The 16,435-nt window shown below is 45.1% G+C and overlaps 1 protein-coding gene across 3 annotated transcripts in view; it reads right to left on the reverse strand.

Annotated features, from left to right (window-relative positions):
* The window catches only part of nup98 (nucleoporin 98 and 96 precursor), a 107,747-nt gene that overhangs the window by 23,152 nt on the left and 68,160 nt on the right, over nucleotides 1-16,435 (reverse strand). For all 3 annotated transcript variants that reach the window (XM_080197732.1, XM_080197733.1, XM_080197731.1), the window contains 8 exons: nucleotides 12,778-12,897; nucleotides 11,094-11,377; nucleotides 8,498-8,611; nucleotides 7,575-7,713; nucleotides 6,732-6,909; nucleotides 4,619-4,765; nucleotides 3,293-3,469; nucleotides 879-1,014 (listed from right to left, as the gene is read on the reverse strand). In XM_080197732.1, coding sequence (XP_080053858.1) covers nucleotides 879-1,014; nucleotides 3,293-3,469; nucleotides 4,619-4,765; nucleotides 6,732-6,909; nucleotides 7,575-7,713; nucleotides 8,498-8,611; nucleotides 11,094-11,377; nucleotides 12,778-12,897 — 1,295 coding nt within the window. The remainder of the gene's footprint in view (nucleotides 1-878; nucleotides 1,015-3,292; nucleotides 3,470-4,618; nucleotides 4,766-6,731; nucleotides 6,910-7,574; nucleotides 7,714-8,497; nucleotides 8,612-11,093; nucleotides 11,378-12,777; nucleotides 12,898-16,435) is intronic.

Here is a 16,435-nt window from a genome sequence, read left to right on the forward strand (position 1 = left end):
GCCTGTTTCCTGTGCTGCATTGTTCTTTGTACCCCTCCCATCCATGAACCCGTCCAAGCTTTTCTTAAAAGTGACCCTGCATTTAGCGCTTTATTTGGCAGCTCATTCCACGCTCCCACCACTCTCTGCATGAAGAAGCCCCCCTCTAATATTCCCTTTAGACTTTTCTCCTTCCACCTTTAACCCATGCCCTCTGTTTTTTCCTTCTCTAACCTCAGTGGAAAAAGCCTGCTTGCATTCACTCTATCTATACCCTTCAAAATCTTATACACCTCTATCAAATCTCCCCTCATTCTTCTATGCTCCAGGGAATAAAGTCCTAACCTATTCAATCTCTCTCTGTAACTCAGCTTCTCAAGTCCCAGCAACATCCTTGTGAACCTTCTCTGCACTCTTTCAACCTTATTTACATGCTTCCTATAACTAGGTGACCAAAACTGTACACAATACTCTAAATTCGACCTCACCAATGCCTTATACAACCTTACCATAACACTCCAACTTTTATACTCGATACTCCGATTTATAAAGGCCAATGTGCCAAAAGCACTCTTTACGACCCTATCCCCCTGTGACGTCACTTTTAGGGAATTCTGTACCTGTATTCCCAGATCCCTCTGTTCAACTGCACTCTTCAGAGTCCTACCATTTAGCCTGGAATCTTTACGCTGAACCCCATCAAACACTCCCAGGACAGATACAGCATGGGGTTAGATTCAGAGTAATGTTCCCTTTAAACTGTCTGATGCTTAGAACAGCATTTTTGTTGAATCCACGTGACAATTTCAGACAGCTTGGGCAAAACCAGTGACAATCTGTTCTACTATCTCTACTCAATTGCCCCAGTCTTAAAGTTTTGAATTGAGAACAGTATTTACCCAAGCCCCTTGATCTTTGCAAAGCCTGCCGCGCTAACACCCTCTCGCAACCCTCTTCAGCTGTGCGCTGTGCAAAGCGGTGATCCTGCATTCCGTCCACTTCCTCATCTTCACTAAAAAGTGAGGCCTTCATTACCTGGAGGGGCAGAGAGCACAGAAAACAGGCTTAGATTTGAGATTCTAGTACAGGTTAAATAGTTTCACTGCAGTTGCAACAGGTGGGGTGGCATAGTGGACTAGTGATCCGGAGAGCATGGGCTTTAATCCCACCTGGCTGTTTGGGAATTTTTAATCAAAAATTGGGATCACTAAAAGTGATCATGAAGTTGTCAGAACCTGAGTAGCTCACCCCTGTTCCTTTAGGGAAGGAAATGTGCTGGTCCTTAACTGGCCTGGGGCTGTATACAACTTCAATCCAATGCCAGCTACCCTCTGAAGTGACCCATTAAGTCAGTCACTTAGTTGCATTAAATCAGTGAGACTGTCCATCACTTTCTCAGAGCAACAAAGGATAGGCATTAAATCTGGCCTTGCCAGTGACTCTCTCATCGCCACAACATATAAAAGGGCTCTTTTGTTAAACAATTAGGTGACTGTCAGACTCTCTAACATACTTCACAGGCTAGCCAGGGAAGCAAATATGGAAGTCAGATAAAACCATATCTTTTCTCACCCTATACATCCATCTCCCAGGAAAGCCTCACTAGAACCTGGAGTAAGAACAATCTTCTTCCCAGCCTCCATCTCCCAGTGATGCAGTAAGGACACCAAATGTCATTCTGCAACTCTGTCCTGGCAGGTAAGTTAGTAACAGATCAGGAAATACAGCTAGGTGGACCGAGTGGCTCTTGGTTCATACCGCTCAGAATACAGTGGTCTGTAAACTAAACAATGGGCAAGGTCCAAGGTCCAGCTGCTATCTGCTTCACTTTGCTCCACTCTGATGCATTGGCTTTAATTTTCCAAAACTCCCTAGACTGGGGGAAGGTTCCATTAGATTGAGTGATAGCAGATGTAACTCCTTTATTCAAAATGGGAGGGGGACAGAATGTGGGAAACTGCAGGCCAGTTAGCTTAACATCTGTCATTGAGAAAACGTTAGAAGCTATTCTTAAAGTTATAGCAGGGACTTGGAAAGATTCAATGCAATCAGGCAGAGTTAACATGATTGTGTGAAAAGGAAACCAACTTATTGGACTTCTTTGAGGAAGCGGTACGTGCTGCAGATAAAGGGGAACTGCGGATGCTGCACTGAGATTTGATAAGGTATCAAATCGAAGGTCGTTGAGGAAAATAAAAGCTCATGTTCTAGAGGTATATATTGGCACGGTTTGAAGACTGGCTGGCAAACAGGAATCAGTGAGTATGGACAATGGGTTATTTTCTGGTTAGCAGGATGTAATGAGTGCTGTGCCATAAGGATCAGTGCTGGGAGCTCAACTGTTTATAATTTATATTAAGTGACTTGGGTGAAGGAACGTTGTCAAATTTGCTGGTGACATAAAGATAGGAGTAAAGTAAGTTTGTGAAGGGGACATGGGGCTACAAAAAGTTAAGCAAACAGGCAAAGATCTGGCATACGGAACAATGTGGGAAAATGTGTAATTGTCCATTTTGACAGAAAGAATAAAACAGACACACATGATCCAAATGGTGAGAGATAGCAGAACTCAAGTGCAGAGGAATCTGGGAGTCCTAATGCATAAATCACAAAAGGCTCATATGCAGATACAGCAAGTCGTTAGAAATCTAATAGAATGTTATCATTTATTGCAAAGATGGAATATAAAAGTAGGGAGATTATGCTTCAGTTGTAGAGCACTAGTGAGACCATACCTGGAGTATTGTGTAAAGTATTGGTTACCTTATTTAAGGAAGGATATAAATGTGTTGGAAGCAGTTCAGGGAAGGTTTACCAGACTAATACAATGTGTGGGGCTGTCTTATTAGGAAGGGCTGGACAAGCGATGTTTGTATCTGCTGGAGTTAGAACAGTAAGAGGCAACTTGATTAAAACATGTAAAATCCTGAGTGGTATTGAACAAGGTGGATGTGGAGAGGTTGTGTCCTTTTGAGGGAGAATCTAGAACTTGGGGTCACTGTTTAAAAATGTGTTGCCCATTTAAAACAGAGATGAGGCAAAATTTGTTTGAGGGTGGTGAGTCTCTGGAACTCCCTTCCTGAAAAGGTGATGGAAGCAGGGTCTTAGAATGTTTTTAAGGCAGAGGTGGATATTCTTGGGAATCGAGGGGATGATTGGTTATCAGAGGTGGGCAGGATGCAGATTGAGGCTTGAGGGGCTGAATGGCCTTCTCCTGCTCCTTGTTCGTATGTTATGTACTGTGACCCCAACATCTGGGAGTACCACAGCAGAACATGCCTGGCCCCCAGCACTGTCATTCAGAATTGATTACCTGAAGAGTATGGGGGTTGATGCCTAAGCTGGATGCAATGTTGCTAGAAGCAGACACGGGGTCCTGTTCCTCTGTTATATCCTCATCCAAGAAACTGTCTGGCACAGGCTCCTGGGTGATGTCAGCCATGTCGCTGTCGAGCTCAGCCACACGTCCCATCTGCTGCAGCAGAGTGTTCTAGGGAGAAGTCAGACTCCATTAGGTTACAGAGAGAGAACTCAGGCTCACATCAGCAGAGTGAAAGCAGGGAGAGACACTCATTCTTTTATACTCAAAACTGGGGAAGAAAAGAACAAAAGATTGAAGTTTCCATTTTCTGAAAAAAATAAAAAATTCACTTTCCTGTAAGTGCCTTCACGATGTCAGAACATCAGTAAGCACTTTAAAGCCACTGGTTACATTTCAAGGGCGGCATGGTTGCAGTGGTTAGCACTGCTTCCTCACATGTTCAGGGACTGGGATTTAATTCCCGGCTTGGGTCATCGTCTGTGTGGAGTTTGCATGTTCTTCCTTGTCTCTCCTCCGGATGCTCCAGTTTTCTCCCACAGTCCAAAAATGTGCAGGTTAAGTGGATTGGCCATGCTAAATTGCCCCTCAGTGTCCCGGGACGCATAAGTTAGAGGCATTAGTGAGGAAAATATGTGAGGTTACGGGGAAAGGGCCTGGATGGATTGTGGTTGGTGCAGACTCGATTGGCCGAATGGCCTCCTTCTGCACTGTAGGGATTCTATTCTATTCTATGTCAATGTCCAGAACATGGATATTGATACATAGCAAGATCTCACACGCACAAATGCTAAAACAGCTAGACCAGCTTTTTCAGCACTGGCGGCTAATAGATAAATATGGGGCCAGGACACCAGGGAGAACACCTGACTCTACTTTCAAACAGTGCCCCAGGATCTTTTACAGCCACCTGAAAGAGTGGACAGGGCCTCAGCTCACTCCCTCAGTGCAGCACTGGACTGTCAACCTGAATTAGCTGCTCAAGTCTCTGGAGTAGAACTTGAATTCTCAACCTTTTGATTTAAGAGACTCGTTCGCTAACAGTGATGGCTGACTCAGCAGGAAGGCAGAAGCATTGGTTTGCATTTCCTGGACCATTATGTGGGAGTCCTGAAGTCTGGGAGAATTCACTCAGCAGGACTGCAGCGTCCAATGTGGATCTGACCTTCACAAAGCATGCTGTATAAAGGTACGTCGATAGAGTGGAGATGAGCATGGAGTAAATGAATGAGGGAATGCGGCAGACAGAATTCCACTGGGAGGGTGTCTGTTGGGAAGGAGTTACACGTAACCCAGCAGTAGAGTTTGGTGTGGTATTACCTCCATAAGCGGTTTGACAGGCTTGCAGACTGGTGCTGGTGGTTCAGTAGGAAGAGCCACCGTTTTCATCTTCTTGGTTTCAGCCTTCGAAGGCTCATTGTCCTCTTCATCTGAATCCTGCAGCCCATACTTGGAAAAATGTGTCACCTGGGATGGGGAAGGCAAGGATTAAAAGGTTAGCTCCAAGTAGCAGCTGCCTACAGCAGAAGGCACGCAGCCAGAAGAGAAGTTGTTTTGCAAAGAAGGGCATTCCTACAACTAGCACACACGGCGGCAAGGTGGCACAGTGGTTAGCACTGCTGCTTGAACGCGAGGGATCCAGGTTCAATTTCTGGCTTGGGTCACTGTCTAAGTGGAGTCTGCATGTTCTCCCTGTGTCTGCATGGGTTTCCTCCCAAAGTCCAAAGATGTGCGGGTTAAGTGCACTAGTAAATTGCCTCTTGTCAGGGGGAACAACAGGGTAAATAAATGGGGCTATGGCCTGGGTACGATTGTGGTTGGTGCAGATTTAATGGGCCAAATGGCATCTTTCTGCACTGTAGGGATTCTGTAATTCTAAAACTGCCTCTGACATGATTTAAGAGCAGCACAGCCACTGGAGGCTTCAGTTAATTGTAATGGTAAGAATTACATTTCTACATTTCACAGCCAATCAATATTTTAGTAGTGCAGGCACCGTTCTAGTGTAGAAACATAGGGGATATGCCCACAGCTGGACAGAACACAGAAGTGATTCATCATAGGGAAATAATGAACAGGTAGCCTGTTCTATTGATAGTAGAGGAATAAACATTGGTCAGAAGGTGAGGACGGTCTGGTCTTCTTTGAACAGTGGCCATTGGATCTTTTGTATCCACCTAAGAGAACAGATAGGGCCTCTAAACTGACACTGTGCTGCACCCCTCAATGCTGGCACTGAGCGATGGTCTCAGATCACTGAATACACAATCTTCTGAACCATGGCTGTGCCTTTTTACATCATGGAGACACCGAACACAAAAACTCCCCCCCCAAGACTTTTCCCTTTACCCTGAGCATCTTCAGCTGTAGGGGAAAGCACAGTTAATTAATGGCAATGGTAATATCACACGGTCTGGACATCACATATTAGCCTACAGTGAAAACCAAGTGCAGCTTTGCTTTGGTCAGTACCAGACTTTGAAGAGAGGCAGGGGAGAGTAGAGAAATGGAGATACAGTAGAGGAATCAGTAGGGATAGAATGAGAATAAGCATGCAGGAAAAAACTCGAGAAGAAAGGAAGCAGAAAATTGCACAAATAGCACACCTGCTCCTTATACAGCTGCAGTGTGGAGTCTTGTCAAAACAACAGACGAGATACAGGCAATAGTGAAATATTTAGATTAAACACTTCAGGAACTGGCATCAACTCTCTCTGCAGGTCTCTCACTGGATGTACTGTGGAGTCAGGAAATTTTTTTAAAAATCAATTTGCACTGCAGAAGAAGCCCCTCTACCTAAAATGGAGCTGTGCAAGAATTCACGGAGTGCTTTCTTGTCCTCTGTGGAAGCTACGTGAAGAGTTTTCCACTTCACCAAACTCATTGTCACCTCACGCTTACACTGAGCCCACAATTTGCATGTTTTTGGGTGCAGACAGTGATCTGTGGGGTGAAGCATCAGTGACCCAGACTGAAGTTCGAGCAGTACATTGCTATGGGCCGTGCCTCATGTTTTAACTTGCACTTGGTGCACTGGAGGCTCTTTATAATTGGTAATTATCTGTGGTTCTCAGGGTGCCTCTTGTATATTTTACCCTGCAAGATATTTGGGTCTCTATGTTTGAAAGAGAGCAGGATTCACTATAGTTCCACTCTAACAGGCAGCAAGGTGGGAGAAAGGAACCAAAGGGCAATAAAGCAGAGCAAGCTGCTGTGGGGATGGGGAGAACAGAAATTTTAATTAAAGGAGCAGAGCAGGAAGGTGCAGAACCAAATCTCTATCAGTCTGTAGCCTCAGCTAAGCAGGAAGCCAACGTGTAACCATGCCCTGATTCACAGCTAGCATGACAGTGTTTGACCCAATGACATTTTTGCACTAATCAAACGGGGTAAAGGAAACCGGAGGATGAAATGCAACAAAATCAGTCCTTACCTCAAATACCCAGGAGCCGGTTTCAGATCTGTATTCCAGGAAACGGGCTCCCTGCTTCCGGGATGAATTCTCCAAACGTTCCTCAAAACCCACCTCCATCAGCCGCTCGGGAGATTTGATCAGGCAGCGAGTGGTTTTATCGGTTGGCCAGATTCCATCCAATGTTACTTCAGCTCGCCTTTTCAGAGACAGAAAAGAGAGAGAGAGAGAGATGTGGGGGGGTGGAGAGAAAGAGACAGAGAGAGAGGGGGGGAGGGGGAGAGAGGGGGGGAGGGGGAAAGAGGGGGGGAGGGGGAAAGAAGGGGGGAGAGAGAGAGAGAGAGAGAGAAGGAGAGAGAGAGAGAGAGGAGAAGGGGAGAGAGAGAGAGAGAGAGAGAGAGAGAAGCGTTTTGCAGTCATCAAGTATTTTTGAAGTTTAGCTATTTAAGATTGAATATTTCACCCAAAGAATGAGCATTTAGCTGGAGCCCACCGAATTGCATCCCTGAAGGTATCAGTTGTAGATGTGATTTACTGGAGTGTTCCAAAGATGGGTGACTTCAGTTGTATGGAGATACAAAAGATTCTGGGATTGTTTGCCTCAGAACAGACAAGGTTCGGGGTTTTTTAACGTGTGTTCAGAATTATGAAGGGTTTTGGCAGTCTCTCCTCGGTGGTTTCTAATTGATATACTGAAACTAGCACTTGGAAATGAGATCTCACCAAAGCTCCCAGAGAACTTCAGCCCCCTTTGAATTTCACCCACCCACATGGGCCAAGGTCTGGACAATGTTAAATCCTAGTCACATTTCAAAAACTATTCCCTGAGATGCTATTGCTCAATAGCTCTACTCCAATGTTTACCTGTTCAGGCCCTCACCCACAGGGGGCTTTTTCTCATCATCCGGGTAAACTGTCACCTCCTTCCTGCGTATGTGCACAATGTCATCCAGGTTCATGTTGGTCAGATTCACAATGCCGGGGAAATACACCGAACCGTAACCTGGATTTTAAAAGAGGCAAGTTAGTGCTAGGCAGAAGCTCCCTTTTCTCACAGACACCCTTCTCACAACCCGTCTCACCAATCTCTCAACCCAGCAAGCACCCTCCTCAATCCCTCCCAACACTGACAGACAGATTCCACTTTACAGCACCGAAGAACAGGAGATGGCAGCTTTGTCAAAACTGAAAACGAGGCAAAAGGTTTCAAAGAAAGAGCAAGGGACTGTAGTCCATTGCACCAGAGTCCACAGTTACAAAATCAGATAACAGTGGGCCTTTCTTGTTCATTCAGTTCATTCACAGGAACGAGTGTCACTGGCAAGGCCAATAATATTGCCCACATCGGAGTTGTCTTCAAGATGATGATGATGAGACTTTTCATTGAAGCATTGCATCCAAGCAGTGCTGCATGGAATGGCTTTATGGAGTCAGGTGATATACCCAACCGCTGATCTGCTTTAGTAGCCATGGCATTTATGTAGCTGGTTCAGGTGAGTTTCTGGTCAGTGGATATTGATGGTGGGGATTCAGCAATGGTAATGCCATTGAAAATGAAGGGAAGATGGTTAGAGACTTTCCCTGGTTGGAGATGGTTATTGTCTGCTGTGTGAGAGATGCTTCTTCCCATTTCAGGCCAAGCCTAGAATGTTAGGTAGGTCTTGCTGTCCCCACATAAACTGCTTTATATTCTCAGGAGAGTTGTGAATAGCATTGAATACAGTTAGTTTACAACCTCAGTTTGTTGACTTCCCATCACCCAGTATAATCATTTATTGAGCACTGACCTTTGCGGCCGATGGTGAAGTTCTCCACGATACATTCTCCGTTCTCGCTTAGCTGCTGGGCCAATTCGTCCATGGAGGGGATGGTATAGTAACCAACTCGGGTCAGCACGATGCCTAGCAAACAGATTTCCCACAATCAACATGACAGACTTGGGTAAGAGACAAGTATTGCAAAGCTTTTTCATCTCCTAGCTTTGATCATTAAAAGGGTTTGAAAAGGAATTCCCTCAATAGTCATTCCCCTAAATTGCCTGGTTTTTACTTCTCTCAGTTCACATGGCTCTGGGTGGCCTGTCTTTTCCATTTAACAATGGGACTGCTGTGGACAAGGTCAGCGTTCATTACCCAGCCACGCTCATACTGAGTAAGAAACGTACGTTTGTAATATTGAACTGAATAAATGCAAAGATTTGATTACAGTGCTGTCCTTCAGCAGCTGGCTTTCTAGAGATGAAAGGTTAAGAACATAAGAACATAAGAAATAGGAGCAGGAGTAGGCCATCTAGCCCTTCGAGCCTGCCCCGCCATTCAATAAGATCATGGCTGATCTGTCGCTGCTCAGTTCCACTTTCCCGCCCTCTCCCCATAACCCTTAATCCCTTCTCTTATCAAAAACCCATCAACCCACGTCTTAAAAATATTTAGCGAGGTAGCCTCCACCACTTCAACGGGCAGAGAATTCCAGAGATTCACCACCCTTTGAGTGAAGAAGTTCCTCCTCAACTCCGTTCTAAACCGCCCCCCCTTTATCTTGAGGCTGTGCCCCCTAGTCCTACTGTCTTTTTTGAGCGGGAAGAGTCTCTCCACCTCTATCCTATCCATCCCATTCATCATCTTATACGTCTCAATGAGATCTCCCCTCATTCTTCTAAACTCTAACGAGTACAAGCCTAGTTTATTCAGCCTCTCCTCATAGCTCAACCCCCTCAACTCCGGTATCAGCCTAGTAAACCTCCTCTGCGCTCCCTCCAAGCCCAAAATATCCTTGCATAAGTACAGCGCCCAAAACTGCACACAGTACTCCAGCTGCGGCCTCACCAATGCCCTATACAGCTGCAGCAAGACCTCCCTACTTTTATATTCAATCCCCCTCGCTATGAAGGCCAGCATCCCATTCGCCTTCCTGACCACCTGCTGCACCTGCAAGCTGGGTTTTTGCGACTCATGCACAAGGACCCCTAGGTCCCTCTGCACCGTCGCCTGCTGCAGTTTTTCACCCCGTAAGTAATAGTCCTTCCTACCATTCTTCCTACCAAAGTGGACCACCTCACACTTGCCAACATTAAATTCCATTTGCCATTTCCTGGCCCATTCGCCCAGCCTATCTAGATCCTTCTGCAGACTCTCCACACCCTCCGCACAATTTGCCGTTCCCCCAATCTTGGTGTCATCAGCAAATTTCGACACCCTACACTCGGTTCCCTCCTCCAGATCATCTATATAAATGGTAAAAAGCTGAGGCCCCAGCACCAACCCTTGGGGCACTCCACTAGTCACCATCCGCCAATCCGAATAGCACCCGTTGACCCCCACTCTCTGCCTCCTATTTGACAACCAATCCTCTATCCACGCTAACACCCTACCCCCAACTCCATGTCCCTCGACCTTCTGCAATAACCTCTTGTGAGGTTACCTAGTCCACTTCATAGATCAGTAAAACTGTGAAGTGCATGTAGGTCAAAGCAGCAAGGACAACAGATTTTGAGTATTGTTGAAGGAGAGGCAGACACGCTATCGAAACTTTTCATCTTATTTATACTCATCAGGACAGACAGAAGAATGCCAAATTTCAAAGGGAGAATCAACATGAGCAAAAGGTGCCGAATAGTTGATGTGTTGACTGATTGGAGAATGCACGAGGAAACTAATACCCCTCCATGCTTCAGTTTAGTTTTTTTTTAAAAAAAAGGGCCTCATGCTGGACATGATCTTTTTCCCTGCACAGGACAGCTTCCGACATATAAATATTTGTAACGAGTGAGCTCCCGTATGAGTTTGGCGGATAATTCTAAATCAATTCTTAGCACACTTGGGATTGTTCAGCAAGTGCCGTCTAATCGCAGAATCATATCTAATGTCAGACATTTTGTTCTGAATTTTACTAGCATTAGTTAGTTGAGAACGGCCGAAGAGATGCACTATTTAATATGATTGAGTTATTGCGGTGTGCGGCCTGTATACGGGACACTGCACTGGCACTGAAATTCATACACCACATTACGCATGTGATAGGCACACTGTCTGGCTTCACAGCAAATTTCCTTTTAAAGGATATCAGTGAATCAGACTTTTTTTTATTTAAAGAAGTTCAAAGCCTGAGCTTTATTCCAGAATCAACATCACTTGTCCCACTGATATTGACTTATGTATTTTGCTGAATAAGAGAAACTTTAAATGATAATAAATGTATACGTAAGAAATAGAAAATACTTATATAAATTTGCTTTTGTACATTTGTACCCATTGTGCAAAACAATTGATTTTATTCTTAAACATAATAACAATGTGCCTCAGGTTCTGCCAATATCCTTGGGAGGTCAAAGGGGTTCTGTGGTTGGAAAAGTGTGGGAAAACTCCCTACCTCACAGTGACTCACCTGCTGGGTGAGGGGGCAAACTTTCGTCAATCTCAGATTCCCGCTCCTCATTCAGGGATCCATTGATGAAGCACGGATCCTCACTGCTCCCATCCAACGTGCCATTCCGCAACTTGTTCCTCAGGTTCATCTCGGTGATGGTGTCATCCATGGCACAATTCTGGTGCTTGATGCAGTTCATTCCTTCGGGTGTCTGTGGGATCGGCTTAACTATGGTGTTGGTGTAGCACTTATTCACTTCCTGCTGGTCATCATCCTCTCTCTCCAGCCGGCATTCCCGCTCACTGGGGAGGAACCAAAACACTGATTATCTGGAGTCTGTGTGTGAAGGAGGGAGGGAGATGGGAGCCAGCTTCCAAAGGTTTCTGGATACCAGAACGGTTCTAGAAGTTTCTTCGGTTGAAATTTGAGATTTGGAATAGGAACTGAATACTAATGAGAAAAGGCCTTGATCTTAAGAGGTTTCCTTACCACTGAAGTCAAACCAATCTGCAACAGCCAGCTTTATCCTTGCATCCCTTTTTGAACAATCCCCAATTCTCCAATCCTCTGGAACCACCCATGTCTAAAGAAGACTGGGAGATTTTCACTGGCGTCTCGGAAACTTCCATACACACTTCTGTGTCTCCTTGGATACATCTCAACAGATTGGGACCATATCTAAGTAAAGATAGCCTAATATCCTCTCCTTCCCCACTGTAAATTCCTTGAGAGTGTCAGTTACCTTTCTCACACCTTGGCCTGGGCAGATCCTCTTCCTTTATGAAGACGGATGCAAAGTGGTTAGTACCTCTGCTATTTCTCCTGCATTTGCTTGCACACCTTTCTTCATCCCTAATTAGGCTAATCCTTTCTTTTACCATCCTTTTGTATGCTTATAAGAGACTTTGGAATTCCATTTGCCAGACTTTAGGAAGTTAAATGCTTGAAAAGGAGAAAAGCATGGGATAAGAGCAGGGGAGTGGCACCGACTGGATAAAAGTACGATGAATGTGATTTTACCATTCCTTCCACTCTTCTAGTCTGTTATATATCAAGGTTCCTCTGCAGAACCATGTCAGTTTGATAGTTTAGGCGATGGGGTGAGTAATTCAGTCCCAAAGGAGTATCACATTGGACACAATGTTAACTGTTTCTCCCTTCACCAACGCTGCCAGATTTGAGTATTTCCAGCACTTGGTTTTTATTTCAACTTTCCAACCGGGCAGTATTTTGTTTTTATTTTCAGGGTTAGTGATGGTCTGACTTGTGAAGGCTGGCACTGTTTGGGTGCACTGAGCACACTTGGTGCCAATTGAGGATACCATCACCAATCCCAACCAGGTTTGGTACAACACATCTACTCACTGAGCCAAGCATTAGGGAACACGACAGTACAAGTGCCTGGAAATGCTATGCCCACTGCACCAGATTTACACAGGACAACTGGGATGGACGCTTCCTCTCAGCTGGGGAAACACTGAATTCTCCTGGTACTCCAGGCATACAGTTAGGAATCTTATGAAGAAGGTACAAGGCGACCTGGTGTTTCGAGATTCTGTTAGATTGCCTGGCCTGTGCTGAGGGACTATGGCAGAGTGCACATGGTACGCAGAGACTCCAAGACCAGGTCAGGTCCCCTTTCAGGACATGCTCCCCAACAAACAAAACACAGGCGTTGAGCAAAAGGCTAAGTTGTACTCACCTCTCCCCGTTTTCTGGATATTCAGAAGGTGATGCCAGGTCGTTAGGTTCCTTGCAGAGTACAGGTGAGCAGAGACTCGAATTATTCATGCTCTTTAGCACCAGTTTCTTGATGCTCTTTCTGTTGACAAGGACATTTGGTTAAGTAAGAGTTAAATGATTAGTGGGTATGGTAGCATAGTATTTATGTTGCTAATAATCCAGGCATCAGTTCAAATGGGGAATTATACTGGAATAAATTAGTAAACTGATAACCCTTAATTCCCACTGCCCTGCTCTCACCTTGAAGCACTTATCAATCCCAAACTAATCAAACATATGCATTAGGAGCAGGAGGCCGCCACTTGGCTACTTGAGTCTGCTCCACCATTCAGTAAGATCATGCCTGATCTAATTTAACCTAAACCTCACATTCCTGCCAACCCCCAATAACCGGTCAGTCCCTTACTTACCAAGAGCCTATTGACTTTGACCTGAAAGATTTTCAAAGACACCGTCTCAACCATCCTTTGGGGAAGAGAATTCAAGCTTCTCACGAAGCTCAGAGCAAAATTATTTCATCATCCAAATCTAAATTATTTTAGAACACTGACATGGTTCTTCATTCTCCTTCTCCCACAAGAGGAAACATCACCACATCCAGCCTGTCAATATCTCTCACTCATATCAATCAATATCAATCCAATTGCCTTTTGCTTTTCTACCCCAGTGAATACAAACCTAACCCACATAGCCTTTCCTCATGGAACGACACATCCATTCCAGGTATTAGCCTGGTAAACCTTCGCTGAATTGCTTCCAGCACATTTACACCATTCCTTAAATAAGGAGAGCAAGACTGTACTTCGTACAACTGAAGTATAACCTCTCTACTCATGTATTCAACTCTCTGTGCAATAAACTACAACATTCTTAGCTTTGCTAATTACTTGCTGTACGCTCACCCTTTCATGCACTCGGACACCCAGATTCCCTTTTGTAGCCTCATGTCCTCTTCACAACTTATTTTCCTATCCACCTTTGTTTCATCAGCAAATTTAGTAACCACACCAATGGTCCCTTCATCCAAATCTTTGATAAATTGTTAAAAAAAAAAAGAAACCGCAGCAATGAGACAAGGTACTGAAAGAAATGGCGGAGGTGATAGTGGATGCCTTGGTGGTTATGTTCCAAACGTCGTGAGCGGCTAATGTTACGCCGTTGTTTAAGAAGGGTGCCAGGCAAAAGGCAGGGAATTATAGGCTGGTTAGTTTAACGTCTGTTGTAGGTAAAATGTTAGAATCCGTCATCAAGGAGGAAATAGCGAGACATCTTGAGGGGAATTGCTTGATAGAGCAGACGCAGCACGGTTTCGTTAAGGGGAAGTCGTGTCTGACAAATTTATTGGAGTTCTATGAGGATGTGTCTAGGGCGGTGGGTAGAGGAGAGCCGGTGGATGTGGTCTTTCTTGATTTTCAGAAGGCGTCTGACAAGGTACCTCACAAGAGGTTATTGCAGAACGTAAGGGGGCATGGAGTTGGGGGTAGGGTGTTAGCGTGGATAGAGGATTGATTATCAAATAGGAGGCAGAGAGTGGGGGTTAATGGGTGCTATTCGGATTGGCGGTTGGTAACTAGTGGAGTGCCCCAGGGGTCGGTGCTGGGGCCTCAGCTATTTACCATTTATATAGATGATCTGGAGGAGGGAACCGGGTGTATGGTGTCGAAATTTGCCTTTGACACCAAGATTGGTGGAACAGCAAATTGTGCGGAGGGTGTGGAGAGTCTGCAGAAGGATCTAGATAGGCTGGGCGAATGGGCCAGGAAATGGCAAATGGAATTTAATGTTGGTAAGTACGAGGTGGTCCACTTTGGTAGGAATAATGGTAGGAAGGACTATTACTTACGTGGCGAAAAACTGGAGCAGGAGACGGTGCAGAGGGACCTCGGGGTCCTTGTGCATGAGTCGCAAAAACCCAGCCTGCAGGTGCAGCAGGTGGTCAGGAAGGTGAATGGGAATGCTGGCCTTCATAGCGAGGGGAATTGAATATAAAAGTAGGGAGGTCTTGCTGCGGCTGTATAGGGCATTGGTGAGGCCGCAGCTGGAGTACTGTGTGCATTTTTGGTCGCCGTACTTACGCAAGTATATTTTGGCCTTGGTGGGAGTGCAGAGGAGGTTTACTAGGCTGATACCGGAGTTGAGGGGGTTGAGCTATGAGGAGAGGCTGAATAAACTAGGCTTGTACTCGTTAGAGTTTAGAAGAATGAGGGGAGATCTCATTGAGACGTATAAGATGATGAATGGGATGGATAGGATAGAGGTGGAGAGACTCTTCCCGCTCAGAAAGGACAGTAGGACTAGGGGGCACAGCCTCAAGATAAAAGGGGGGCGGTTTAGAATGGAGTTGAGGAGGAACTTCTTCACTCAAAGAGTGGTGAATCTCTGGAATTCTCTGCCCGTTGAAGTGGTGGAGGCTGCCTCGCTAAATATTTTTAAGACGCGGGTTGATGGGTTTTTGATAAGTGAGGGGATTAAGGGTTATGGGGAGAGGGCGGGAATGTGGAACTGAGCCACGACAGATCAGCCATGATCTTATTGAATGGCGGGGCAGGCTCGAAGGGCTAGACGGCCTACTCCTGCTCCTATTTCTTATGTTCTTATGTACACAGCTTGTCACATTTTGCCATCCTGAAGATGGCCCATTTATACTTACTCTTATTTTTCAGCAATACTGGGAAACAAGGGTTTTTGTCAAAGCTTTGAATTTTGCACCCACCAGGAGTTATCAAGAATGCCATTCAAGGGAATCAACAGATTTATACTGTAAGAATGCTATTGGCTGGCAAGTGGAATGCGATTGTTAGAGGCGTTGCCATGGAGAATGCACCAATTGATGACAACTGTCAGTAACTGCCAAGCATTGTTTGAAATTTAAATCAGGCTGATTAGTCAAGGAAATAACCAATGAAAGGCTATCATTTATTTTGTTTCGCTGAAATAGGTTCAGTGCGTGTAAAGCAATTAGAAGAAAAGGAAAAGGAGTAAGGTGATTGCACATTTTGACATGAGAAATGGGGAGGTTTTGGAGGCTCTGATGGGCTTAAAAATGCACAAACCCCCAGGCTCGGATGAATTGCATCCCAGGTTGCTATGGGAGGTGAGGCGAAATTGCAGGGGCTGACAGGTTCCACTATTCAAGAAGGGTGATAGAGATGAACCAGGCAATTAGAGAGCGGTGAATCTCACATCAGTGGCAGGGAAACTACAGGAGAAAATTCTGATGGAGGAATTAATTTCCATTTGGAAAGGCATAGGTTGATTCGGGATAGACAGCATGGTTTTGTCAGAGGGAGATCATGCCTAACAAATTTGATAGGATTTTTCAAAAATATGATTTGAGTGTGTGGATGAGGGAAGTGCAGTTGATGTAGTTTATGTTGATTTTAGCAAATCCCACGAGATTGAAAAGGTTAAAGCACATGGAATTTAGGGAAACTTTGGCAAGAAGGATCAGAAATTGGCTTAGTAATAGGACACAAAGGCTAGTGGTGAAAGGCTGTTTGAGTGACTGAAGGCTGGTGTCCAGCGATTTTTTTTATTCAACCATGGGACATGGGCATCACTAGCTGGCCAGCATTTATTGCCCATCCCTAGTTGCCCATGAGAAGGTGGTGGTGAAC

Source organism: Carcharhinus amblyrhynchos, chromosome 10, assembly GCF_965287045.1.
Source record: "Carcharhinus amblyrhynchos chromosome 10, sCarAmb.v2.hapA, whole genome shotgun sequence".
NCBI classification, from domain to species: Eukaryota; Metazoa; Chordata; class Chondrichthyes; order Carcharhiniformes; family Carcharhinidae; genus Carcharhinus; species Carcharhinus amblyrhynchos.